This window comes from Caloenas nicobarica, chromosome Z (genome assembly GCF_036013445.1).
Source record: "Caloenas nicobarica isolate bCalNic1 chromosome Z, bCalNic1.hap1, whole genome shotgun sequence".
Classification (NCBI taxonomy): domain Eukaryota; kingdom Metazoa; phylum Chordata; class Aves; order Columbiformes; family Columbidae; genus Caloenas; species Caloenas nicobarica.
In genome coordinates, this window is record NC_088284.1 from 103,396,417 (window position 1) to 103,423,475 (window position 27,059).

Below are 27,059 nucleotides of genomic sequence, written 5' to 3' on the forward strand. Positions count from 1 at the left end.
CCTTCAGGTAGTTTCTTTTCAAAGTGTTCTTTGGAGACTGGTAGTGACTGATTGGATCTGTGTTCTTCTGTGTTGGATGGTTACGGACAAAAAAGTTATTACCTGGGAAGAATGGAACAAGGAAAGTGGATCAGAAAAAAAAAATTAATAATAAAGCTGTGCTGTTGCCCTGAATATCGCCTGCCTGGAATACTTGTTGGGTCTGAGCGCTGGTGACAGCACAGCACGATTCAGCCCTGGGTTGCTGGGTCTGATCCATTTCTGGTTGGTAAAGATTGAACTTTGTGGTTAATGTGTGACCGGCTGGTTCATGCGAAATGTGTTTGATGTTCACGATGCAGTTGACAGGCCTCGTCACAGATCACAAACAGAACTGTCAGTGATCGATCCATCTTTTCAAAGGGGTCATGAAAACGGAGTCATTTTCTCCGCCTGCAGGCCAGGAGAGGAGGTGATGGTGGTACAGACAACCTTGCCCTGCTGCCACGTGGACCTCACATCCCTTTGAAAAAGCTTATAATTCTGAAGCTTTTCAATGGAATTAAATTTCCCTCACCTCCATTTTTGCATGTGTATGAAGCCTATCTGAAGACCTTTGTAATATAATAATTTCTGCTATTTCCCAAATATCCAAAATTCATCTTAGCGTATAGAGGTAGAAATATACACGGCATCAGAAGTTTTACTTGCATACAGAAACAGCTCTGTTGGCATACGTAGCAGTGGGATTTTATTCTGAGTTCGGAAACAGTACTACTAAGAGTGCTACTGTTCAGTTTATTAGTTTCCTGGAATTATTATTGTAGCTTATTTCTGAAAAGAATAATAAACAACCCTGGGAAAATTGTAGTATAACACTGAATATTGCTTGCATGCATGGAGAACTGATGTTTTTTTAAGCTCTCTTCATTTTGCTGGAGTTTTATGTTTTTTTTCCTAACACATACTGCTGCTTCATCAGAGCACTAGTAAATATTTCAAGTACTTAATAGGTCAAATACCAGCACCAGCAAACCTTAAAACATGAATTTAACGTATCTCACTCCTTGTTCTTGTTGGACTGTTTGTCGTAAAGTAGTCTTGATTCTTTGCTCCTGGCTGTGTTGGATTTCTGAGCTATGTTTGCTTTTAGGATGCAGCCTGTGAAAATGAGCACCTAACCCACAGAAATGCTGTAGTCAGAAGGACAAGATAGTTTCTTCTGAAGATTCTTCTTTTTATTTTATTTTTTTTGTTGTTGTTGAGTTCTGCCTGCTATTGAAGGTTGATGCCACTGTGGTATTTGAGAGAAGGAGCCTTTAGGAAATGAAGGGAGCCTCAGATTGTAGGGGGAATAATTTGAAGACAAACCCAGTTGTTCAGCTGTAACAAAATCAGTGGGAAGCTGATGAATACAGTTTAAAGAATCCAGAGGGCTGTGAATTTTTGTTGATTATCAAAGCTACCAGCTCTTTATTTTTGGAAGGCCTATTGTAGTCTAACATAATTAACTTCAGAGGCTAGTTTTATAAATTGAGCGTTACAGTCAAGGTCATCAGGAATACAAGGACAGCTGGAGTTGCTGCCTCACTCTATGGGTTTACAGTTAAATGAAGAATAATAGTGGGTAGGTAGCAATGTGGTTTTTATTTGCAGCTTTTTTCACCAGAACATTGCAGTGCAGTAGTGGCAAAGTGCATAGATCCCTGAATTTAAAGCTGCAAATGTAATCCAAATCATTTGAAGGCTTGCAGCGTTTGCCAAATGTGCCTGTGCGAGCTGCAGTCATGCGTTGCAAAAACATGGTTTGTGGCAGAAGTACCAATCGTAAAATACATGTTTATATTTTCTTTCTAGGATCAAGCAGAACACACTGATTCAGCAGAACTGGCTGGTCGTGCTGCAGTCATCATGAGTAGGCACAGGGTCATTCGTTTCTTAACATATATATAAGAGAAAAAGGTAAGAGGCAAGTTCTGCTTTAGAATATAATCATTCAGGGGTATGTACTTGAAATGCACGTATTTTTATGTATGCTTATGGATATATGTTTATATACATACACCTCTATATATGGATATATATCTTCTATAGAAGATGGTGGAGTATTTTTAGCATGTTGTTTTGGTTTTTATTGAGAGTAATTGCCTTGTTTTAGAGCAATGATGTGTCTTATTTTGTTTGGGGGAGAGGGGAAGTGGGCAAAATCTTTCTTCCTCAGTCTGTGCTGTAGGCAGATCTCATCAGTTAAAAATACAGCGATTGCTGAGCTCGCTGAACAAGCTGTTTATTACAGCAAAGGTGCTTGACTTCTTCCTCCCGGGGCAAATAACAACAAAGATCACTAAAGGGAGCTGGAAGGATATGTGGGGTTGAAGGAAGTTCTCAGGAGCAGTAGATCTAATAAATTGTCTAGTTGATATGTAATTCCATGTTGTCATGCTGTGGGAAAATGACATTTTCTGGACATCTAGTTTTTATCAGGATGAACGAGCAATGTTTGGTTTCAGTTTGCTCATGCCCCTTGTGACTTTCATCTTAGGAGTCTTTCATCTATATTTTTGGTGAGGACTATAATAAATTTCTTGAGTATTTTGTTTAGTAAGAGTTTACCGAAATGTGTATGTTCACTGTTTCGTATTGAAAGAGAAGTCTACACAGGACAGCATGATAGAAAGTCCTGAGATCTTATTCTGGTTCTTTACATAGTCTTTGAGCTTTAGGCCTTTGCTACGAGGCTAATAGTTGTATGTTAGTATTATTTCCTTTTGGTGCGTTTTTTATTACAGCATTTTAATGACATTGTGTGCGGCCATCCACTGTTAGAGTGAAGAAAATGTGAAAGAATTCAGGCTGTCAGTTCCAGTGGTGAAAACGTCTTGAGGGTAATTTAGGACGTGCAGTGCAGAAGATCATGGGTTACGTAATTCCTTATTGTAGAGACCAAACCAAATATTAGTCTCACCACTTTGTGGGTATAACACAAGGCCCATCTCTTTGTACAGTTCATTTCCCAAGCAGAAGCCAGCATGTGGGATATCTGAGCTGTTTTGTGAGGCAGTCTCTCCAAGGTTAAGCCTGTTCAGAATATAATCTAATTTTAAGGAAGGTTTTTTCTGCCCTTTACTTCTGTCTCCTTCCCTCCCCACTAATCAATTAAAGTTTGTCTGATGTCTAAATGCGATGATGACTAGGATAGTAATTCTGGATGCACATGACACAGACATTCTGGTACATGCACCTTTATTTTTAGACATTAGGGGAGAGTAGAGCATGTAAGCTTGGTAGAACAGAACTTAAATTTTAGAGATGAAGATGTCCATGCTGTTGTATGAAGAAATTGATAAGTAAAACACAGAGTTTCTGAATTACACATGATCTGTGATCCAACAGGAGCCTGAAAATATCTGATTGTGAAAGGCTGAATGTTTTCATTAGCTTTTTGCCATGAAAGACAGGAGATGACTCTGCAGTGGGTAACAACTACTCTTGGGTTCTGGACTTATTGTACCAGTGGATGGTAGCCATTGTGGGGTTTTTTTTGGTTTGGTTTGGGTATTTTTTGTATAGAGAATTTAAAAAAAATAAATTCCCCCCCCCTTTTTATTTTTTTGCTTCTTCATATAATTAGTCTTTTCTGCCAAATCTTTGCATGGAGGACTGCATTTTTGAAAAACCACCTTATGATTTTCACTGGATTGGTGATTTATATCTCCTTTTCCTTGCACTGGCACAGTGTCCTCTTCATATTTTTCATTCCAATATATATTAATTTAGGAAGTGTCTCCTTTTTGGCAGCATACAGCTAAAATTGCCATTTAAATTTCTTCCTGACTTGCTCATGTTTTTATTCTCAGTTTTCCAGAGTTCAGGTTGTGTGTTTGCTCATCAGCTTCTCTCCATGCCATGGCTTGGAATAGTCGAGTAATACCGAAGAGTTTCACAATTATCAAGGATCCTTTGAAAATGCCATTTCAACCTTTGTACTAGGGGAAAGTTTGAGACTAGAATATAATAATTCTAAAACTGTTCCACACTTTTATAGTGGTACCTGTGAGTTACAATCAAAAGTTTCCAAAGACTCGTAAAGGAATACATTTCTTTTTATTTATGTTGGATATTTCATAAAAATGTTAAAAATAAAACGAAATTTTAAATTATGGGGAAAACAGCTACCCAATTATTATAGCTTGCCATATTAGAGCATTTCGTATTTTCTGTTTTCATCTTGAGTTGCTGGCTATGCTGAGTTGAAGTATTAGGTCTTAAACTGGCAAAAATACGAGTTGCTGACAATGTATTGGTTGAGAAGCATTGTTAGGAACATGCGTACTTGTCCTTTTCTGTCAGGAAGAGGGCAGTAAGGACTTTTATGGATTTGGCAGTGTGTTTTGCCCTTGGACAGAAACTTCTGGAAAAGCTTTGAGGGTTGTGTTCTTTTATATAATAATAATAATTTTAGACATTAAACCCGAAGATCTGCAGCTGACCTTTTCTGAGAAACACCTACTTGCATAGACAATGAGATCTCCTTCAGAGTGGCTGTCAGCTTAGTGACTGTGAGTTTAAAAATAAAAGATTCTCCATATATCCTGGTACATCAGTAAGTGAAATAACAATAATGTTATGAAAGCTCTTTTCTCTATTCAGTTTGAACTATGAGCATCCGTCAGTCTGGATTTTGGCTCATTGCATGTCTGTGCACCCGTATTTGAGCTTCGGAATTCATATGGTTGTGTATATTTGTTTACACGTAGCTCTCTCTACTTAGAATTTTTAAAAATACAGAAAAAATCCCTCTGTCACATTGGACCAAATTTAAACACACGAATATTAGATATTTAATATTAAATAATACAGATGTTATAATAAGATAACTTCACAGAGATGCTATGAAGTATTAACCACATTGGGAATAAAATTGTGGGAATAAAATTATAAATCTTCTTTATATGTCCTTGTTATTGTTAAGCATGTGGTCTCCTATCTCTGAAAATTTGTGTTTTTCTAATGTTATAGAATAACACTTAATATAAAATTTAAAAGTCAATAAAAATTATTGTATTTATGATGAATTTCTAACACTCCTTTCTGTGGTTAGGTATATCTTGTTCCTAATTTGTATGACAATGAAAAACCAGCTAATATTGGACTAAATGTAGGAAATGTTAGGAGCAAATGTCGCTTTTATTCTGCTTACTCCAATGTGCATAAATTTGAGTTAGTTCTGAAGTAATTTTGTCAGGCTTTCACTCAGGTTTCGAAGTTGTATGAATGGTCAGGTCTGAATTTTTCTAAACGTTTGAAAGTTACACAGAATCAAAATGAGTTACTTAAAACCATGTTTTCAGCAACTGTATAATCAGCATCACATTCCTTCCCCATCAGCCTGCTTGTCAGTAACCATTATCTTTTCTAAAATATGCGAACCAAAAAAAATCAATGCTTGTAGCCTATTTCTTTGGGGCCACCCGTATTGCAGAGTTTGTGTTTATGTCCTAGCGAATGCCTTGACCGGATGCCCTTTTTCTCTATAAAAATGCATGGAAATCTGAGTGCGGTGCCTTCAGACAGCGTCATAGTTTAACTCCTGAGCACAAACATTTCATATGACACTTTTCAGTCCGGCAGCTTCACTGACAGACGCTCTTTGCATCATTGACCTTAGCAGTAGGACTTTGCCTGGGAATAATTACTCACATCTTCATTGATTGTTTGCTAGACTGGAATGTTATCATTATAATGTAAATTAAACACCTTATAAATGGATGTGAAATTATATGGTAGTTGGACAAAACAGTCCGACTATAGTGAGGTAGTTTTGATTGATGTTTAGAACTCCGAATGGAAAAAAAAAATCAAGCAAAATATTCATTGGGAGAAATTCTAATCAACTTTTCAACCTTTGATATTTACTGAGCGGGTAAAGTTGCTTCCTATTAAGGTGTTGAAATGCAGGGGAGGGGAAAGGTGCAAAAGAACCTCCAAACTCTTGCAGTTTATAGTATTTGTATGTCTAAGGAGAAGCACCTGCTTTTAAGAATTATTTTGGTTTACTCAAAATGCGTATAGTGAATGTAATTATTTCAGTTAAAATGGTATGAAAGGTTTTTTCACACAATGACTTGGTGGGCAGATTGAAGAGCTACAGTAGGTACCTAAGGGATCAAAGAACATATTGTCACAGTTTGAGGTCTGAACCGGCTTTTGGGGGAGAATGTAAAATGTTGAGCTTTTTTAGACTTCTGAAATGCAACTTTTGATCAAGGTGGCCAGGTTTTCTATTGCTTGTGTTCTAATCTCTGCATCTGTGTACAGTGAATTATATGGCCAGTCATCTATTTTCCTTGCAGGAGGACTTAATCTAAAATCCCAGAAAAGAGGACAAATCTGGGAGTTTGTAAGGCAATAAGTCTAGTTTATATCTGAATTTCTTTGCAAAATGGTCTCTTTTTTTGGGTGATGCTTATTGCAATTTCTAAGTTGCTGTTACACTAATTTTCTTTAAAATTGGCTTTTGTATAGATCTTTAAAACATGATTTAATCTGATTGTATTAAATAGCATGTTATGTTGTAACGTGATCATCTTTTAAAAACTCCACGTGTCAAATTTGAGGTCAACCTTAAAAACTGGCACTCTGCGTTTTATAATATTTTAATGCATGATCTTTTTGTACCAATAACCTAATTGTAGCTGTTGCCCACGATAAATATAAAACTGTATTTAATGTTGTAGTAATTGAAATAGAACTGGTACCTGATACTGTGGAGGCAATGTTACAGTAAAATACAGTTTTAAATTGGAAACTTCCTCTGCCTTGTTTCTCGTGTCTGTTGGATCTCTGGTGTAAAAGAGCAGGTTTGCAGTTGAGCTGGAGTCTGGCTGACAGGTCTGACACTGCAAACCAGGCTTCTCACCCTCCATTCCCTGATTGCACAACGTTTGGAACCAGCTCTGAAGAGAATCAGGCTGTTTTGGGTGATGTTCCGAGAACAGATCACATCAAGGTCTCTCTTTGTGGTATATAGGTTATGGCACACATTTCTCAGTGCAAATGTCTTCACTGGTAGCGAATGTTTATGAAAACCGAATCAGGGTGTCCTGTTGCTACAAGCCTCTGGAGCAAGAAGACCATATTCCTACTGTTCGGGTGAAAATGTTATTTAGTACGTGAAGCTGTAGAAAAGTATTTAATGACTTAGGGTTGGGTTGGTGGTTGTGGTTTTGATTTTTTTTTTCTTCCATTTCTCCCTTGTCATCATCCTTTCTAGCCTGAAAGCATTATCTTTCGATGAGACTATTTACTTCTGTGCATTTTGCTAGATTCCCAGTGCCCGCCTCTCAGGGAAACAAGGATTATTAAAGCAGGCATTTTAAGCGCTAGCACAATTCAAGTAACACCCATTAAGTGCTTTAACAACTTTCACAAGTATGAATCTTTGAAGCATCTCTGGGCAATGAGGAGTGACACAGAATACTGCTAGCCTAGTGTACATTAAAAAATCAGAAGCACAGAGAGTTTCAACAACATGTTCAAAGCCACACGAGCTAATTGGTGGTAGCACAGAACTGAAAGCTGGATCTTCAGATTCTTGGTTGGCTTTGGGTTCTCTAGACTGTTATTTTCCGAGGGGCTTCGGGGCAGTTTTGCTCTCACCATTACGGTGATCCTGGTGGTTAAACACATTAATGTGTCAGTGCCACCTAAATGATGGTGCTGTGGTGCTGTCATCATTTGGGTTTTGAAATATATTAAAGGCTGTTGCTGGCTTGGGTGACAGTTCTGGTTAAATGTTCAGGTGGAGGTCGGTGTTTTCCCCGAGTGAGAGAAGTTGAGGCAATGCCTTCAAATGCACAGAGAGACATTGATAAGGAGGTAACAACACGCGGCTGGGTTTGACCTTGTTCTGTGCATTGCTGTTAAACGGATCCTTGCTCACGTGTTACAGCAACACTACTTTGGTACCTGCTGGTGAAAACTCTTCCTCTTTCCTCTCTCCCTGTTTATCGTGAGGGAAGAAAATCACAGTCATCTAAATAAGAACGAAAATTGCACTCATATGTAATGAAAATAAAAGCTTGAGATACGAGAAAAATTGTTTCCTTTATAGGTTGCATTTTACAGATGCTCAGCAAACACTGCATGAAAAAGAACTATGTGACTTTCTTTTGTTACGTTGCCCTGAAGAGAAGTTTCTAAGCAGTCGGGGAATTTCTAAATTGCAGAATGCAGTTTCATGTGCTGCCTGTATATAAGTTTCTCTCAAATCCAATTCCTTTTATTTTGACTTCTCAAAAAGATCTGCCACACTAAATGGAAAATGCGTTAAGCATAGGGACAAATGTGCATGTTGTTATATTGGTTTGTAAGTTCTGTGGTGTAAAATACATTCTACTTCAAACTGACATGGATTTGCAAACTCAGGTTGCTTAATATTCTTTTATTCATCTGACGAGGATATTTTCTGTTGCTGTGACAGCCAACATGTAAAAATGGACCTGTGTTCTTCAAATGTTGTTGCTGCAGACACCTGGGTCACATCAACACATTTACTTTTTTATTTGTGTGTGGCAGGATTTTAAAAAAACAGTGTTTTGCAAGTGTTTGCAAATACTACGGTCTTAAAAAAACCTTTGGAGACTGGAGGTAATAAAATCCAAAGCAAGTTTGGGGAGGCTGTTAATCTGAAATAACCAAGTTTAAGCACACAAATAATTTTTATTCCTAGAAAATACTTTTGATTTATGCATGTAATGTATGTAAAATTTGATTTGCAAAGGACATATTTTCCCCTTAAATCAGGGCAATATGTAGTGGAACACTGCTGACTGAAGGTTAAATATCTGATTGCAATTTGTTCTCTGGCAGGTTCAGGCAGGGATCTGGTGGCCTTTCCCTGACAAATGGAGAACTATTTCCAAGCAGAGGCATATAACCTCGATAAGGTTTTAGATGAATTTGAGCAAAACGAAGGTGAGTCATTTTGAACAAGATCATAAATGCACATTAGATGTATTCTACACAGAATGCCACTGAAGAAGGAGAGATCTGTGATACCCTTCTTGGTTTTGAGTTGCAAATTAATCCCAGAACTTGCAAAAAAATCTGTTAATTTTGCATGGTGTGTCTTCAGTATTTGTTAGTAGTATTCTCTTCTGTTTCTGTTCATCTTGTTTACTTTTTAAAAATTTCTTTTTTAATAGAAAATCTTCCATACCCTTTTTAAAGAAAGGTTTTGTGAAGCTTAATCCTAGTGGCAATGTTTTAATAATTTATTTTAAACAGATCAGGCAAAACTTATTTTAAGCTTCTTTTGCAGTTTTGGGAGACTCAAGCATAGAAATGTTTTATTAGGTTACATAAATCATGTGATGAAAGTTATCATATTTGAAGTATTATATTTTTTGCTTAGTCTAATTGTTACTTCTGTGCTGTCAGGGAAATTGAACATTTTGAGGGAATGGGAATCTTTGTAGGCATTTCTAGCTGTCCGGAGTATATTAATCGATAGCTTAAAGTTGTTTGTGCAAATTCAACCTGATACTAATTGGTGTAGGTCTGAACTTCTTGAATTCCAGAAACATGATGGAATTTCGCTACTAATGGTTGGTCAAGGATGTTAGTTATGGCAGATGTGTTGTACTGTCGTGCCCATATTTGAACATCTCAACATTTATATTTGGGGCATTCGGATGTGACAGAGTTAATAGAACCTGCAGCTTAAATAGGACAGTAAGTTCTCTTATTTAAACACTTTTTCAGATGCCGCTGTTTCACCTACACTATTGGGTGCGAAGTGGAATCAGATTCTAGATCCACCATCTCGTCGTCTGTCGTTTAACCCGACCGTGGCCAATGTGAATGAAGCTACAACTCCTAACGAATGTCAACAGAGATTAAAGTCTTTCTCCTTGTCTCATTCAGTGACCACACCAACAGCAGGAGGGGATCACTGTGCTAATGGAAAGGATTTTAGCGTAAGCCCAGAGACCCCAGTCATGTGGATTGATGATCAGGCAGCAGCAGATGATCAGTTAATTAAAAGAAATAGTAATCGGGATGGTCAGTGCAACATTGTGGAAACAGGAGAAAAGAAATGTGGAAATATACCTTGCTTGCCAGAGGAGAAAAATGTACTAGTGGTGGCAGTCATGCATAACTGTGACAGAAGAACACTACAAAGTGGTGATTTGCTGGATTGTAAAAATTACAACAGCCAGTCCCTAATGGACACTATTAGCTTTACACTGGATAATGAAAACCGACAGAGTGATCAGTTTAGTGTTACTGTAAATGGATCCACGGAGAAAGATATAGATACAGAAGAGCAAGTAAATAGGCTGTGCACTGAAGATGACTCTCTAAGTCATTTGATTAATGCTTCATCTGAAAGCCTGACCGTTGCTTGTCCCTCCTCTCGATTAAAGGATGATTTTAATATGAGTAGAGATTCACTGTTTCCAGAAGCTACAACTGCAGGGATTAATGCAGTGACTCTCTTACAGAGACCAGTCGATGGTACCGTTAAGATGCAAGAAAATTGTTTATCAGTTGAAAATTTTACTAGTAAAGCCATTCCTCAGAGAACAGATCTAGATGCTAAAAACTCTTCTTCTGGTTCAAGTAATGGAAGCTTAATCGTAGAAGAGGAGACAACCCAACAGCTACAGTCTAGGCTATCTGGGCTCACCGAAACTTGTCAACCTGACGTGGCTGGAAGTGGCAATTACAAGGAATGTGCTGCAGAACATTTTGCCCCTGAGGATGTTAACGCCACCGAAAGCCAAGTCATTGAATGTGATAAAAATCATGGCGCAACGGAATTGCTCAGCGTGGCCGAGTGTTCCCCTGAATCTCAGGAGATGACTAACTGGGAACCGACAAAGCTGAATGAGATGAATAATAAGCAAACTCTGGGAGAGAATGAAAGACTTTTGCAGACGGAACAGCCTGATGAGGCGTGTAGTAATAGCAAAGACGGTGGTGGTGGGATGATGGAGGCAGGCATAGACTTAAAAGGGACTGGTCTAGATGAGCTTGAAGGGCCCAGTCTCACTGATGTGATGGCTACATCAGCAGCAAGCTCTCTGTCTAATGGTTGTGATTCCTATGGAATGCAGAACCCAGTTGTTGCTCATATTCCAAAGACTTTACCCTCCAAGGAAGACTCGGTAACAGAGGAAAAGGAGATAGAGGAGAGCAAGTCCGAATGTTACGCTAATGTTTATGAACAGAGAGGGAACGAGACCACAGAAGGGAGCGGGCTTATTTTAAACAGCACTGGTGATCACATAAAGAAAAATTATTTACATAATCTTTGTAGTCAGGTTTCATCCATGCAAGGGCAAACTTCACCAAAACCAGTGACTAATCTGCAATCTGTCAGTGTTCCTTTTGGTGGTGCGAGGCCTAAACAACCTACAAATCTTAAACTGCAGATTCCGAAGCCATTATCAGACCACTTACAAAATGATCTCGTTCCCCCAAATTGTGGAGGTAATAGTAAAAACAAAAATGTCTTTGGTAAGACACAGCTAGGGGACACACCAGACGCGTTTCCTGGTGAAACATCTTCAAATGCCTCTGTTGCTGATACTAATGGGGAACATTTGGAAGAGTATGAATCTGGAGTCTCTAGTAGTTCGTGCCTTGCAGTAGCCCCAGATAGTCCAGATAATGATCTCAGAGCTGGTCAGTTTGGAGCTCCAGCCAGAAAGCCTTTTACGACTTTGGGTGAGGTGGCTCCAGTTTGGGTTCCAGATTCTCAAGCGCCAAACTGTATGAAATGTGAGGCCAGATTTACATTCACCAAAAGGAGGCATCATTGCAGAGCCTGTGGTAAGGTAAGTTCGTGTTTTCTGAGTATGCTCAAAGCACCCTTTTTCTTTCTGATACTGCCCAAAATCAAATCAGAGGACTTCCTAAGCCACTGGCTACAGTTACCTGTGACATCTCTTCCTAAAAAGGAGTTTCTAAGCTCTAATCTATTTAGGGTTCTAATAGAGAATAGCTAATTGTTGTTTATAACTGAAGGAATTATTAGCATGTATGAGCAGTGTATTTTTTGATTGCAACCCCTTTTTCTTTCTGATACTGCCCAAAATCAAATTAGAGGACTTCCTAAGCCACTGGCTATAGTTACCTGTGACATCTCTTCCTAAAAAGGAGTTTCTAAGCTCTAATCTATTTAGGGTTCTAATAGAGAATAGCTAATTGTTGTTTATAACTGAAGGAATTATTAGCATGTATGAGCAGTGTATTTTTTGATTGCAACAATCAACATTGTTGGATTCATGTCGAACTGCTGTAAAATGGCTAAGTGTGGGAAACTGGTTTGCAGAAATTGCTGCATCAATAATCACATTAAAGATACTGGAACATATTGATGTGAATTGGAAGTGTGCTGTTGAATTGCCGGCATTCCTGCTGGTTTAGATGGCTGAAGAATTCTGTTCTTTTAAGTCTTCTTTACTAACTTTTCTCATATTGCTTACATTATTTTAAAGAACATACATTTGCTCCTGGAAAAAAAGTGTAGTCAATTATCTGTAACCTGGTGTGTGTACACATGGTGAGAAATTTTGTAATGAAGACAACTAAAACAGAATTTCTGTAGTGTTTTGTGTTGTGTAAGAAATACAACGTTGGCTCTTTTTTGAAGTTTTATGTAGGTGCCATTCTCATGTGGCGAATTTATGGTAAATGATTAACCAGTGGCACGTGGGAACCAGGAATTTAGTAAGAAATATGATGATTCAAAAGCGATAAACTAACACTCTTGTCAAGTAGATATTAATGAATACTTTTAAGAGAAAAGAAATACTAAAGCCCACTAAAAACTAGAATAAAAGTAACTTTGGTTCATTTAGGCCCTATCCAAAGGTTTCTGAAGTTGCTAGACCTCCTTACTGCTATGGGCGGTATCTTCTGATGCCAGAAGAGTGCGGGGAAGCAGAATGACCTGAACAAAGGACCTAAAAGAAGCAAAAGTCTTTGGAAAGCCCAAACCCTTGTGCTGCCTGTTTGTGGGAGCAGCCTGGCAGGAACGCAGGCTTGCTCCTCTGTCATGGGCAACGTACGTGTCCCTTTTGTCCCTTTAGTAACCCAAATGCGTAGCACTCAAATCTCTTCACTGCGACACCAGAAAAGTAGATGTTATTCAAATTTGATTTTGAGATATGCTGAAAAATCTGTCCCAGAACACTGGAACCTTGGGAATCTCGCAGGGTGGTTGCAGTGGAAATCCTGACGTGGAGCTTGTAACCACAGGTGATGGACAAGCGTCATATAGGGTACATGCCTACCTTTCGTGTGCCTTTCGCTTAATATCAAAGGGCTCCATCTTTTTTTCATTGCAGTTAAGGAAAATCTGTAAGGCATGTAAGTTAAAGGAATGTCCATCATTTTAGCTTTGATGTATTAACTTATACTGTCAGTTATTTAGGTCATTCTTTTTTTTAACGAGTTTAACAAATATGACAATTTTCATTTACTGTAATATTTTCCAGTTATTTTTGTGTTTTAAACAAGTTCCTTGCTTGGATTTAATGGCTTCCCTGTAATGACTGAGGTCCTGAGTTGCACAAATGAGAAGCAGAAGATGAAAATATCTGTAAACAAAACGGATAAAACATGCACAGATAGAGGAAGGTCAAAAAATGTAGTGTGGTTTTTTTCTTTTTTTAAACTACTGAAGACAAGCCTTGAGAAGAACTACCAGCATTGGTTTGGATGATGTGTGTGGAATGGATAAAATAAAAGGTCCCTCCGTTCTGTAGACAAACTTGTTTCTCAGCCATGAAAAATATGTCACATATTAGTACTTAATATTCTCAGAGTGTTAGAATAGTCCTTGGAATGGTTTGTTTCTAGAAGCTTTTGTTAGCTAATGTTGTCTGGGCCAAATTTGCATGTGTGCAGTCAAAAGATGTGGCAGAAAAATTGATATTTCATGCCTTCGTATGTTACTTTCTCTCTAAAAACAAAAAAGGCATTAATTAATGCTAAGAATCAGTATAGGTCAAATAATACTTAGTACTTACTGCCAGCTGCTTTGCAGCACTTAATTCCGGTAATGATTCCGGGAGGAAAGCGACCAAAGGCACTGCCAGGTGAGCTCTGATGAACGTGGCTGCGGTGGTTTGGGACGTGGCTGTTCTCAGCTCCCTGCTCTTGCTTTCTGGTTAAGATAACCTGGTTAAGATAACCACCCCCAAAACTAGTCATGTTGTCCGTGCGCCTGCGGAGTAGGTAACTACTGAATCGCAGCGACGCTTCCACTATTAAACGCATGAATTTCACTTAAATAATTGGGAAGTTAGTGTCTTCAGCTCTTGCAATTAATTGCTTCCAGGGGAAGTCATGGCACTAAATATTTTTGAATACAAGCTTTAGCGTGACAGGGTTTTTTTAAGCTTTATTAGCATCATGAGAAATCATTGTAGTAGGGATAAATATATCTCTTTTATTTGGGAATGAAAACTGCATTTAAAAATGCTTGAGTGGCACCTGGGAAGTCTGTCTCTGTTTTTAAGTTCAGGATAATAATTGCAAAGATAATGGAAGATATGAACCTCAGGGGACTGGTAGAAAGTAATACACTTACAGTAAATTTTGAATTAAAATTAAGAACTTGAAGAATGAGTGTGAACACATTAATAAATTTTACCTTACGGATTTATGTATTTTCTATTGTCAGATGACAATATCATCCTTGATAGGAAACCATTGACAGGAAAAACAGAGAATTTGTGTCATCTTTTTACTGACAACCAAAACTGTATTATTCCACTAAAATATAAAAAAATCACCAAACCCCCTAGCAACTAGTGCTTCAACAACTCCCAGTGAACCTGAAAACCCTAGTAACATAAAAACTTGCTTTGCCACTGCGATGTTATTCTTTTATAGCACAATATACTGAGTTAATGATATGGTGATCATTAATAACAAGACCGAATTGCTTGTTGTGCTGGATTGTGCTCCTCATCTGCTTTCCTGCTGTGAAAAGGCTGATGCAGCCTAACAGAGGATGTGTAGCTGTTCTGTCATTGCTTCTATTTTCACTTTTAATATTTAGATTGTTGCACTTGCAAGCTTCGCTGAATGCAAAATGTGTTGTCTGGTGAAGGGTCCTAAATTAGAGATTAATTTGTGTTGGTCCTTCATGTATGGTTGAAGACATTGATTTTTCCGTGTTCATTACTGAACTTCGAACTGAAAGTTTCTCTCAGAGAACCGATGATGTCAAATGGCTCTAAAATATGCTGTGATGTTGTTATTAATATTCCCTAGAATGCTTGTAAACTGGGCTAAGGTGTAAATGCAGAAATCTGATTTTTTTAAAGTACATTTCCTTTTTTTTTTTTAAGGTTTTCACAGATGTGGAGGAATTGTTTATATTTTTGCTTGAAAATGTCAGTGTATACACACCTGTATTTTGTTTCTGAAATGTTTAGGTTGACACAATTAGGAAACATTAATACTGGTTGAAATGAGACAGGATGACCTTTCTTCACATTCGATTTTCAACTCTCATGGGGAACTCAGAGCTTATTTTATATGTGCTTATTTTAAACACTTGCCACTAAAATACTGTAAAGGCAACAGGCTGCAAAGTGGTTGTCATTTGATGTGACCTTTAGCTTGGTTGAAATTAAATTAGGCTTACATATATTTACGTATGAGAATCCTATGTAATTCCTTGTCTATATTCCAGAAATATCGCTATTGAAGTGATGATTGAATAATTTTTTTATTAAGAAAGCATTACAGATCATAATAATGCATAGTGAATTGTAGATATAATATCCACCTATAATTAAAATTTGAAATTCTCTCTTGGTATCTGAACTAATTTCTTAGGTAGCTGCTGCTGTTTCTGTATTTCCTGAGTGGGACATTACCTTTCTGCATAAAAATGGGTACTCATCAGTATCTTCACATCACCTGAATAATAACCCTGAGGGAATACTGGGTTTTTTAAAACAAAGAAAATAATCATTAGGGCACCTTCATTTGTCTGTTCTTCAGAACTTTGAGATTGCAATTGCTGTCATAGGCTCATACCTGCGTGCAAGTGTTTTTTTGAGCTCGCGTTTTATGGTTTTGCTTGTGTGGAGGAAGCCTGACCGCTGTTTTCTGCCCAGAGCTGGCTGAGGTGAGCAGGGCAGCAGGACCAGCGTCAGTCAGCTTTTTTAAATGTCATTTTATATGTTGAACATGAACGCTTCAAACATTTTGATACATCCACTTCAGTTCCAACTGAGGAATAACGTGTTATACATGAAGAGACTAAAAAGCCGTGGTTACTAAGACAAATGAATTGCCCTGCTACAAATAAAAATGACTTGTTTGAATCACTCTGTGCCACAGCAGTCTCTCATGTAAAGAAAACTTGTGCATTTAGACATAGTTGATTCTAGAAGGTGCTCATGCTTTTTCTAAGACTGAAATTAATTCCCAAATTGTTAATTCTGTGAGGGATTGTGAAGTGGTAGGAATTTCTTAACCCATTGTCATTTATTGGAAATGTATTTTTAAAACACGGTATCAGGACAATGTGCATTTATGTGTTCCATGTGATACCGCTTCATCAGGATTGGTAGGAAAGGCACCCTGGGCAGGTATTCACTACTGATGGGAAAATACTAAATAATTTACTTCCTTATTTTGCGTTTCTGGAGCTTTACAGATGTCCTCTTGTCTGAATTCATCAGTTCATCACACAGTTTTGAGCAACGCTGAAGTTTTTCCCCTTTGGTTCCAGGTGTTCTGTGCGGCGTGCTGTAGCCTGAAGTGCAAGTTGCTGTACATGGATCGGAAGGAAGCCAGAGTCTGTGTGATCTGCCATTCTGTGCTCATGAATGGTGAGTGGAGAGAGAATCTGAGATGCAGCACTTCGCTGGCTTTGTGTTGAGCTGCAGTCATGATAGTTGAAAAAAAAAAAATCAAAAAGACTTTACTTGTGTGGGTAAGTATGCTAAAACAGCAAAGGCCCTTGAGAGATCACCGTGGAGTCCCTGTGGAGCGTGGGGATTCCTAAACTAAATATGATTAACAGAATCTGTTCTGAAACAGAATTAACCTAACCAGCAAAAGCTGGTAAGGTTGCGATGAGTTTGGAAGCTTTCATTTGTGAGTGCCATAAAAGGACCGCAGAAACTGTGATTTTTTTGGGGGGGGGCTGTTCTTCTTTTAAATTCAGGAGCCTACTATCTGTCCTTTGATGCCTGAGTGGGTCACCTCTTGTGCTTTTGTATGGGATGCCAAAGGGAAGAGTAATGCAGTTGTGCCTCTTTTAGATAATGCACTATAAGGAACTGGGAAAGTAGTGTTTATCCACAAATTAATCCAGCTCTTCTTCCTCCTTAACTCCTTGGTGCCAGAGTAGGAGGTCTTGCCTAAAGACCTATGCACGGATAGGTTTGGATTGAGTTTGGATTATTGCTTTGGGCACATTCCTGGAGGGTCTGTCAAACCCAAGATAGTGCCGTGACCGAAAGCCTCATGTGAACGTGGGACATACGAGAGAGGTCACAAGTAGATACGAAGTTAACAGGGAGAACATGAAGTTGTATTACCTCTGCCTGGTGTAAGGAAAGGCTGTGTTTGGTTTCGACCAAAGGGCCGTGGAATCTATTTGGTATTTTGTCCTTTATAGGATTAACACTTTAGATACGTGGTATAAATATGGGCAAACACAGAGTATTCTTCCCAATGTATCTTGAGGCATCTGAAAATCTCCAGAACGTCTTGAGCTGGCAGTTACCTGTGGGTGATTGTGCTGCCCAACTCCATGACACTGAGACAGCTGTTGCTGAAAGACTTGATGTTCAGTTTTTATGTCTCGAATTGAGAAGGTACAAAAATTGGATTAGGTTGAAAGAAGATCCATGCGACTGCTTAAATTGTGAGAAAACCTGCCTCACCATGAGAAATTCCAGGCACTCTGTTTTTGTTTTATTAATGGGAAGGTGAATAGGTGACTTGATCTTGGGGTATAAATGTATATCTGGATAATGGAAACTTGATGACAGAAGTGACTTCCATTGTAGAGGAAGGTCTGACAGGCACACTGACATCTGGTAGACAGAATGAGAAGTCAGACGAATTCAGGTTCAAAATGCAAAATTTTAACTGTTAGGATAATTATCCTGATAATTACTGAACAGTTATCATGGAATCTCGATTGCTGCAAATGTCTGGTTAAACTTTGGAGACTCTGATAAAAGATTGCTGCTGTAGTTTTAACCAAGAATTAGTTAGGAAAATTCTGTTTTATGTCAGTGTTCAGACAAGGAAATTCTCACGGTATCTTTACATGTTACTGTATAATTATTTGGGCTGCTGTTTTCAGAAAGATCTGTTGATTTTTTAAGCATCTAACTAAACGTAGAAACTCATAGCTTTATTTTTTCTCCAAAGCAGTTCCATATTACGCAGGTTCAGTTGAAAGTAACTAAGTGCTTAGTCTAGAGATGAGCATCCAAAATTAGTAGATAGTTTCTGTTATTAAACAGGAATAATTTTTTTCTGTTTCAAAAAATTAATCAGTTGTGCAGTGGTAGGTTTTAATTATTAATAATTCTTTACTGTAGGCCAAATGTGTAAGGTGACAGGAAATTGTAGGTTGTAATACATAGAAAATAAAACTGAGTCCTGATGATGATGTTGAAGTGGTGCTAAAATGTTATATGTTGAGATGGAGAAATTAGCACATTCCAAGGTGTACAAGAAAAAGGAATTAGACACACAGCTGGTTCTTTTCGGTGGTGAGTGGGATTTATTTTCATCTGGGAGAAGAATCTGAAAATATTTCACTTGAAACCAGAAGTGTTCTTGTAAAAAGGCATAATAAAATCGATCATAATAGAATGATTTCCTTTTAAAAGCCTTTCTGTCCTGTTGCCAGGACAGATGCACATTAATGGCAGCAAACAGTGACACCACTGCTGGGTTTATGGTGGGGAGAGTCCTCCCCGAGTACTTGGGTGCACTCTTGCCCTGGGCAACCTCTGTGTTTCTGTCCCTGCTGCAGCATTTATGATGGGGCTTTTGATTACTGGTCAGTTAACCTGGAGCCCGGTTGTATCTGATCCCTCCTGATCCTTGCAGTTTCTTTTCTTTTTTTTTTTTCCCCCTCACTTTACAGCAGGTTAAGCATTAATCTTTGCACAGTCTTGGACCCGGGGGTGGAAATCGCACTTTAAAAGCAGTTATTTCATTTGGTTGATCTGTATCTGGTTTGTGTTTTAGCGGGTGGGGAGGGGGGGAGGGTTCTATATTTTCTGGCGCTTTTCCACGGCCAAGCTATGTGTTTAATAAGTTTCCAATGCTATTTTTACTGTATTTTCAATTGGTAGATTGCTGAGTTGGCACTTACTTGATTTAGAGAAGGCTTTAAATGTGTTCTTTTACCATTCTATGACTTTTCTAATAAAGGAATCGTAGAGATGTAACTTCGTGCATTTTTAACACTCTCTTCTTTCAGGACCTATACTCTAAATGAATACAGAATTGCTCTTAAAAAATAGTTCAGTTTCATTAATCTTAAATGGAAATGGCAATACCTTTTCCATTGGCAGGCATTTCACTCCATTGAATAGTTTTGCAGGTTGATGGGAGGAAGCAGAAGGCATTTATGGCTGAATGTCGTTGACACTCATTTGCACCATTGATCCTTAGTAGCATCCTTAGTAGCATCCAGGAACCCCATCTTGCAGTGGAATTAATGTAAGGAGTAAAACACAAAGCAAAAAGAAAATTAACTTCAGTCCAGAAATATGTTCCATTGTGTTCTGTTTGGGGTTTTGATGAAAAAAAAAAAAGGCTGTTGTTGACAAAGAAATTGTATGTATTATTGTTTGAGCAATTTGATTGAGGCTCAAGTCGTGCCTTCAGAATTAATAGCACAAGGATTTTTTTATACTTAAGAATATAAGGTTTTGATCTGTAGTGATCTGCCCTGGATCTAAAGACAGGGAAGGTGCTTTTTCTCATATAGAAAAGATAAATCTGCTCAAGCATCCTGTAGGTTATAAAGCTTTTGTAATAGGAATGTCCATCTGTCCATACAGCGTGATAAACATACATAAGAATAGAGTGTTTTCAGATAAATCTTTGAAGAGGAAACAAAATGAAGCATGGGGAACTAAGCATCATTTACATCAAAGAGTATTGTTATAATTTTCAGGAAATATTTCTGTATGAACTGGTATTTTTAATGCACAGGACCAGTGCTGTATCTTCTCCTGCTGTGGATTTTCTTGCTTAATTACAGTCTCCTGGGCTTTTAAATAAAGGAAGAGAGATGGTCTTTGGAAGGTGGCAGGTTCCATACCTGCTGTAGCTGAGAATTAATGTGGTGTGTTGGACTGTTAAATACCTTCCTCTGTGCTCACATTTCTTGTTCTTTGTTTGCTTTAGCTCAAGCCTGGGAGAACTTGATGAGTGCCTCAAGCCAGAGCCCTAACCCTAACAATCCTGCTGAATACTGTTCTACTATCCCTCCTTTGCAGCAGGCTCAGGCCTCGGGCGCCCTGAGCTCTCCGCCTCCCACTGTCATGGTACCCGTGGGAGTTTTAAAGCATCCTGGAGCAGAAGGTAAGAGTACTTCTTTTTTTCTTTCAATTTACCTGTAGTAAGAATTTGGAAAGAGTATCTGCGCTTCATCCATTCCAAATACTCTAGTTAATGCCAGTTGTGATATTCCTGCCTTCAGCAGGGACATCAGGTTTTTAAGGACAAGTAAACTATTCTCAGCAGACGTGTTTGTACATGATCCTGCCACAGGGAATGCACTAGATGATGTCTTCAGTCTCTTCCAGTCCACATTTCTCTATTTATTAATTTTTTCAGTTTTGCTCTTCTGTACTCAAATTTTCCAGTCAGTGTTGCTGTGAGATCTTGAATCCTATTTTATTATGTTCTCACTAGTGGCTCAGCCTAGAGAACAACGGCGTGTTTGGTTTGCTGATGGGATATTACCCAATGGAGAAGTTGCCGATGCAGCAAAACTGACAGTGGCTGGGACAACTTCCACAGGAACCTTAGCGGTGTCGCATGATCCATCAAAGCCCATGACCAACAACACTTTATCAGCAGAAGTAAGGAAGCGTTGCGCTATTCACTGCTCAAAATACCATGCTTGCTTTGGTCGTGAGTAGCATATTAGCTTACTGATCTGGGAAATATGTTGAGGCTTGTCCTAGTATGTGGTATAGCCAGTGTCCTTATTTATTTTAATGTTTGCAGAGTGCTGAAACAGCCGTATGTTTTGAACTGAAATGGACTTTCATGGGGCAGAGTACTAAGCAATGTTTGAAGTCTGCGTGTTTGGTGACTGCCAAGTGTTTGGCTGTACAGCCTGTGTTTGTGTAATGCATGTTTTATAAAAGCTGAGTCACAGTCAGTAAAGAGTTTGAAACAGTAAGAATGTCATAGCACAAAGCTTTGCTTGACACTTCTCATAAAATGATGTATGCAGCAAAGTGCAGATATTATCTCACAACATTAAATCCACCATACCCCAAGTGAGTGGAACTGAGACTTTGCAGAAGGTTCAGGTGGGCATAGGTACCTTTAGATTTTGTAAAGAAATGGATATGTGTTGTGCTGGAGAAGGGAGGCGCAGCCTTTTTAGCAACAGTTCACACACAGAAGTCATCACATGATCGTCTCCTGTTAAACCCAAATTACTTGGTGTTCCTGGTTCTCCAGCAGACACAGGCTCTAGTCAGACAGCTCTAATGTTTTTATCATTATTACTTCCCTAATGTTGTCTTTTCTCGTTGTTTGTTTCTTGTAGACTGATAATGCTTCTGTATTCTCGGGAAATATAACTCAGGTTGGCAGTCCTGTTGGCAGTGCAATGAATTTAATTCCTGAAGATGGTCTTCCTCCCATTCTCATCTCCACTGGAGTAAAAGGAGGTGAGAAGATAATTTGGCAGCTAGCTTTTATGCTTACCGGTTGCAATTAACCTAATAGTTACTGTGCTTATTTTAAAAATAAGATGCTGGCAATGTGCTGAATATTTGAAGGAATTCACAGTAAGTGCTCGTGGCTGAATGTCGTTGACACTCATTTGCACCATGGATCCTTAGTAGCATCCTTAGTAGCATCCAGGAACCCCATCTTGCAGTGGAATTAATGTAAGGAGTAAAACACAAAGCAAAAAGAAAATTAACTCAGTCCAGAAATATGTGCTAATTTCTTCACTAATCGGGCTGTGGGAAATGTTTCACACAGAGATACATTTTAATTAGCCTTATGAATATTCATGCTTCCCTTCTCTGAAATTCTCTTGGAATATCCACTCTGTCTGAGGCATCCCCGAGCACTGCGTTCAACGGCACTATTGCACATCTTGGCCCACAGTGAAGTTTTTAGTAGTTGTGATGTCCCCTCCCATAGTGTTCAAATGGAGGAAGATTCAGAAAATTAAAAACTAATTTTTTAAATGTTAAAAAAATGCATGTATTTGTTTATCTGACAGTTGCTTTCCACAGTCTGATTCATTACATCCTTCAATACATTCCTGGGATTAAGTAGTTTTTTCACCTGTGATTTTTTAATTTCTATTAAATATTTTGCTGATACAGTGCATTTCTAATGTTAAGCTGGAAGTAACCTTTTATTGCAGCATAGTGTCAAAACCAAAATTTGAGCAGCGTTTAATTTCAAAACAAATCTTTTCCATCCTGCATTAGCTGTTCATGTGGGTGCCTGATTATTCAGTCTCCTCCACAAAAAAAGAGTGAAACTACAGTATACTTTTCAGCTCTTACATAGATAACCTCACGCAAATCGTATTTTCTATGCTAAGTTGATTTTGTTTCATATGCTCTCACATACTGGATTTTCTTTGCAGCATTTTGCTTCTGATATTCTATTTAAAAATAGTCCAAAAATATTTTTCCCATTAGAAAGCAGAATTGCCTTTCCTTTTAGGTAATTTTAGCTGGCAAGGTAATACACTTCTTTCAAAATCTGTTTTCATCGGTGTAACTATTTTTTGTTAAAGCTTAAGTGCAGAGCAGATTACCATCACATGGATGAAAAATTTTAATTTGCTAGTCATCTGGGTCTGATAGCAGTAGGACACTACAGACATCTTTGAATTTTCATGTTGGGGCCCATTTTACACTGGATTTAGACCTTCTGTGATTTATAAAAAATGTTGGTTTATGTTGTGTTCCTCCCTTTGTTATGTTGCCAGTAGCTAATGCACGGGAAGTGTGAGTTACATGACACGGGTAGACCATGTGTTGGTGTTTGTAGTCCAGGACTGATGTTCTTGTGCTTTACTGTGATATAAATAGCAATTGTTAACTTCTTGTCATTTGGGATTTCAGTTGACACTGTGACAGATTTCTCACTTTGACTTTCATTTTCTCCTCCAGTTGATACAAAAAAAAAAAAATTGATTTACAGAACAAGCTGCACTTTTCTAAAGGATGTACAGGGGTTATGCACATAAATGCTATTGAAGTTTGAAAATACCAGCCTAGGAAACAATCAATCAAACCGGCAATACTTAAATAATTTTTTTTTTAAAAGGTCAAAAAAGCAAAAAGCATCAAAATCGGGGTTATCTGATTCTAATGCAGAGTACTGTAGCAGTAAGTTAAGGACTTCACTGTGTGTTTACTTGTTCCTTTCACAGACTATGCTGTAGAAGAGAGACCTTCTCAGATCTCTGTCATGCAGCAGCTGGAGGATGGTGGCCCTGACCCTCTTGTATTTGTTTTAAATGCTAATTTGCTGTCCATGGTAAAAATAGTAAATTGTAAGTTTTTATTATTAAATAAGGCTTGGGGTGTGAGGGGGGAAATGTTATATATATTATAAGTAGGAACAGCAGCATTTTTATTTGCTAGGGTAATCTCTGAAAATATGCGTGGATTGAAAACTTCGTACTTAGCCATATTGAGTTAAATTACAAAGCTTTTTCCAGTGCTTTAGACATCAATACAGATAATTTTCTGTAGGAAATACAAACTAGACTGATAAGGCTGTTTATAGAATTGTTTATAAACCTGGCAGCATCTGGTTAGATAGCAGTGGTTTTTTAGGTATGTACAAAAATGTCATTAGTATGCATACGTATATACACATATTAGACAAGAGATTTCATTTTAATAACTTAGTATTCTCAACAACTGAATTGTGAAGCTTGGAGCATTAGTCATCACTAACATTCCTGTGAAGCAGGACAACACAGTGACGTCTCAGGAAAACCCCTGACATCCAGCTATCCGTTTTAAGAGAGAGACACCAAAATTATTCTGTGATTCTTTATCACTGTCTGAAACTGGTTTAGCTGCCAGGATCATGATACACACAGCCAACAGCCTGGCCTTTTCCAGGTTCCTTCATTCCCATGTAGATCCTGTCCTTCAATTTGGATACAGAAGCTGCTGGAAGTCTGCTCTGTGGTGTTAATCCCAAGAGCTGTAATGCCCTGGTTCTTCCTTCGCTGGAAGCTGGGACTTACTGAGCTGCTTCTGCTCTGGGCGTGCTTGCTTGCGAGGTGACCGATTTAGAACCCGATTTGTCTGTGTGACAGATACCACAACGTGCTGTAAAACTGATTCCTGAAAGAGCTACCCTGTACTGAAATTTAGGCGTATTTTATGAAATGCTGATCTCCCGTTCTGATCCGTGTGTTTCTCTCTGCAGATGTGAACAGAAAGTGCTGGTGTTTCACTACGAAAGGCATGCACGCGGTGGGGCAGTCCGAGATCGTCATTCTCTTGCAGTGTTTGCCTGATGAGAAATGTTTGCCTAAGGATATCTTTAACCATTTTGTGCAACTTTACCGGGATGCCTTAGCAGGTAGGAGTGCTCTCTGTTAAAAATGGTTTGGATAGATTATCCTACTGGGTCAGATACTCACATTTTTTGTCATTTAGCAAATGGCTATTTTTGTATAAAAAGCATATAAAAAGAGAACAAGGGTCAAAGCCGATAGGGGGCTGAGTTGTTACTGGTTACTAGTATCCAGTGTTATATTAATCTCACCAAATAAAAGTATTAACGAGGTGCTGGTAACCTGGGGAGCTTCTCCAAAGATCTTCCAACATTCCTCTGGGTACCAGCAGAACAAAGAAGTTCGGGCTATAAAGGCCACGCGTAGGCTGTCGCAGCAATGGAGCGGGAGGACACTGCCTGTGACAACTTTGTGTTCAGTGGCCATTGCTGAATGTCTGCTCTGGTGGCTTCCTGGGCACTGTGGTAACAAATGACATAAAAAGTACATATCTGAAATTAGTACTGTACTTTATTTAGCAGTGAGTGTAGTAGGATACTAAGCAGGGCACATGGGTACACTAATGACGTTGCTTCTAATAGTTTCTTTTTCAGCTTGAAGTCAGGGTAGCTTTTTTAAAGACTCAGAAAGAAAATTTTGAGAATCCTTGTGGATAGTATGTGAAATATCCCCAACCCAGGTAGTTGGGAAATTAGACTCCCAGAGTGTGTGTCTATTGCCACATTATGGAGACATTATTTATATTATAAAGTAATACAAATAGATAATGTGTATGTGTGCCTGGAATGAATTGTGGGGCGTTGTGGAAATTATCCCTGAATTTCAAATTTTAGTATCTCAATTGCATGACTGTTTTATCTGAGTAAATGGGTTTCCACTTTTAACTGTTGTTGGACCTTAGGATTAAAAAATTATTGCATAAGAAAAAATGCAAGTATTTGGTTCCACTGATTAGAAAACAAAGCTCGTTTTCCTGAGATGAAATTAGATCATATTAAGGTTTTATACTGAAAATATGTTTACGAAGGGTGTTGTGTATTGTTTGCAATGCCTTTGCAGTGACTAAATCCAGCACTTTAAAATAATGAAAAATGTCTTTGTTGCCTAAAGTGTCGTGATACAACAAAGGTCAGCTTCTCCAGAGAGGCTGCCAGGTTCAGAATGTGCTTCATCACATGTCATAATGGTTCTCTTGTACACTGGAAAAAAATACCTTTTCAAACCTCACTTTATTAGCAATGCTTTATCTTCTAATTATGATGTTATTCAGAGGGAGGTAGATACGAACAATTGTGTGTGTGTATTGCAGATATAAATCCAGCTTACTGTGTCTATTGAAATGAAGTTTTGTATAATTACACTACAGAAATACATAATTTATAACTCCTACATAATGTATTTGGAATTCTTTTTTTAGTGCTCTAGTGGTAGTAATTTGATATCCTACAACTGCGCTGGTGCAAAGAGCTGCTTTCTATTGTACCATTCTTAATTGGAAACCAAATTTCACTGTTTCAGAATTCCACTCTGTAATGTTCTTTTGGTAGGATTTGCTTTGTGTTGTATTTCAAACGTAGTAGAAGTGATAGGCACCTCGAGTTGCTATGTAATACCGAACCTCACCGAAGCTTTTGTAGAAGATAGCACCTTGATATATTCCCAGAGCATTTTGTAATGCACTCTCTCAGTATCCATCCTTTTTTCTTTCCAAGTAATGAGTGCTAGAGAGGGAGAAGTATATATATTAGCATATTTGCAGCCCTGGCTGTTTTGAACATTATCCAGCCAGAGAGGTGGGATACGGAGCTGCGGGGGTTTCGGTTTGGTGGCTGGAGCCCATTGGAGGCGGTCGGTCAGCAGTTCTCGTGTGGTGTGGATGGAGCCACCCTGCCAAAGTTCATTTCTGAGGTACTGTGCCTCTCCTGGCAATTAGGTAATAGACATTTAGAGTAAACCAGAATTCCTATTAGAAGTTAGAGACTGTTTAAAACCCTGCCTCATGGTTTCATTTTTCATTATATGATATATTGGTTTAAATGTATTTTGCTGTCAGGAAACTGAAATAAATTCTGTGGATGTTTTTTTATTCATCTCCTTTGGTAAGTATTTTCTTAAAAGCGGTCATAAAATAAAAAGACACACATAGCGTTTTTTATTGGCATGGAAACAAGAATCATGTTTAGTGATGTTGATTTTTTTTTTTTGGAGTGATTTGGGGCTTCTTGGTTTTGTGTTCAGCTGTATACAGCATTCCCCTTTATTTAATTAGACCCCATATCTATAGCAATTTCTTTTTTCGTGG

General features: G+C 38.3%; 1 protein-coding gene across 2 annotated transcripts in view; it reads left to right on the plus strand.

Annotated features, from left to right (window-relative positions):
• Window positions 1–27,059, plus strand: part of ZFYVE9 (zinc finger FYVE-type containing 9) — a 63,362-nt gene that overhangs the window by 13,989 nt on the left and 22,314 nt on the right. The window contains exons 2-10 of one of the 2 annotated variants that reach the window (XM_065655386.1): window positions 1,837–1,941; window positions 8,851–8,955; window positions 9,745–11,825; window positions 16,751–16,850; window positions 20,410–20,586; window positions 20,920–21,089; window positions 21,791–21,914; window positions 23,651–23,773; window positions 24,667–24,822. In XM_065655386.1, the coding sequence (XP_065511458.1) occupies window positions 8,886–8,955; window positions 9,745–11,825; window positions 16,751–16,850; window positions 20,410–20,586; window positions 20,920–21,089; window positions 21,791–21,914; window positions 23,651–23,773; window positions 24,667–24,822 (3,001 nt within the window). In that variant the 5' untranslated portion in view covers window positions 1,837–1,941; window positions 8,851–8,885. The remainder of the gene's footprint in view (window positions 1–1,836; window positions 1,942–8,850; window positions 8,956–9,744; window positions 11,826–16,750; window positions 16,851–20,409; window positions 20,587–20,919; window positions 21,090–21,790; window positions 21,915–23,650; window positions 23,774–24,666; window positions 24,823–27,059) is intronic. The other variant, XM_065655387.1, reaches the window with a different exon arrangement.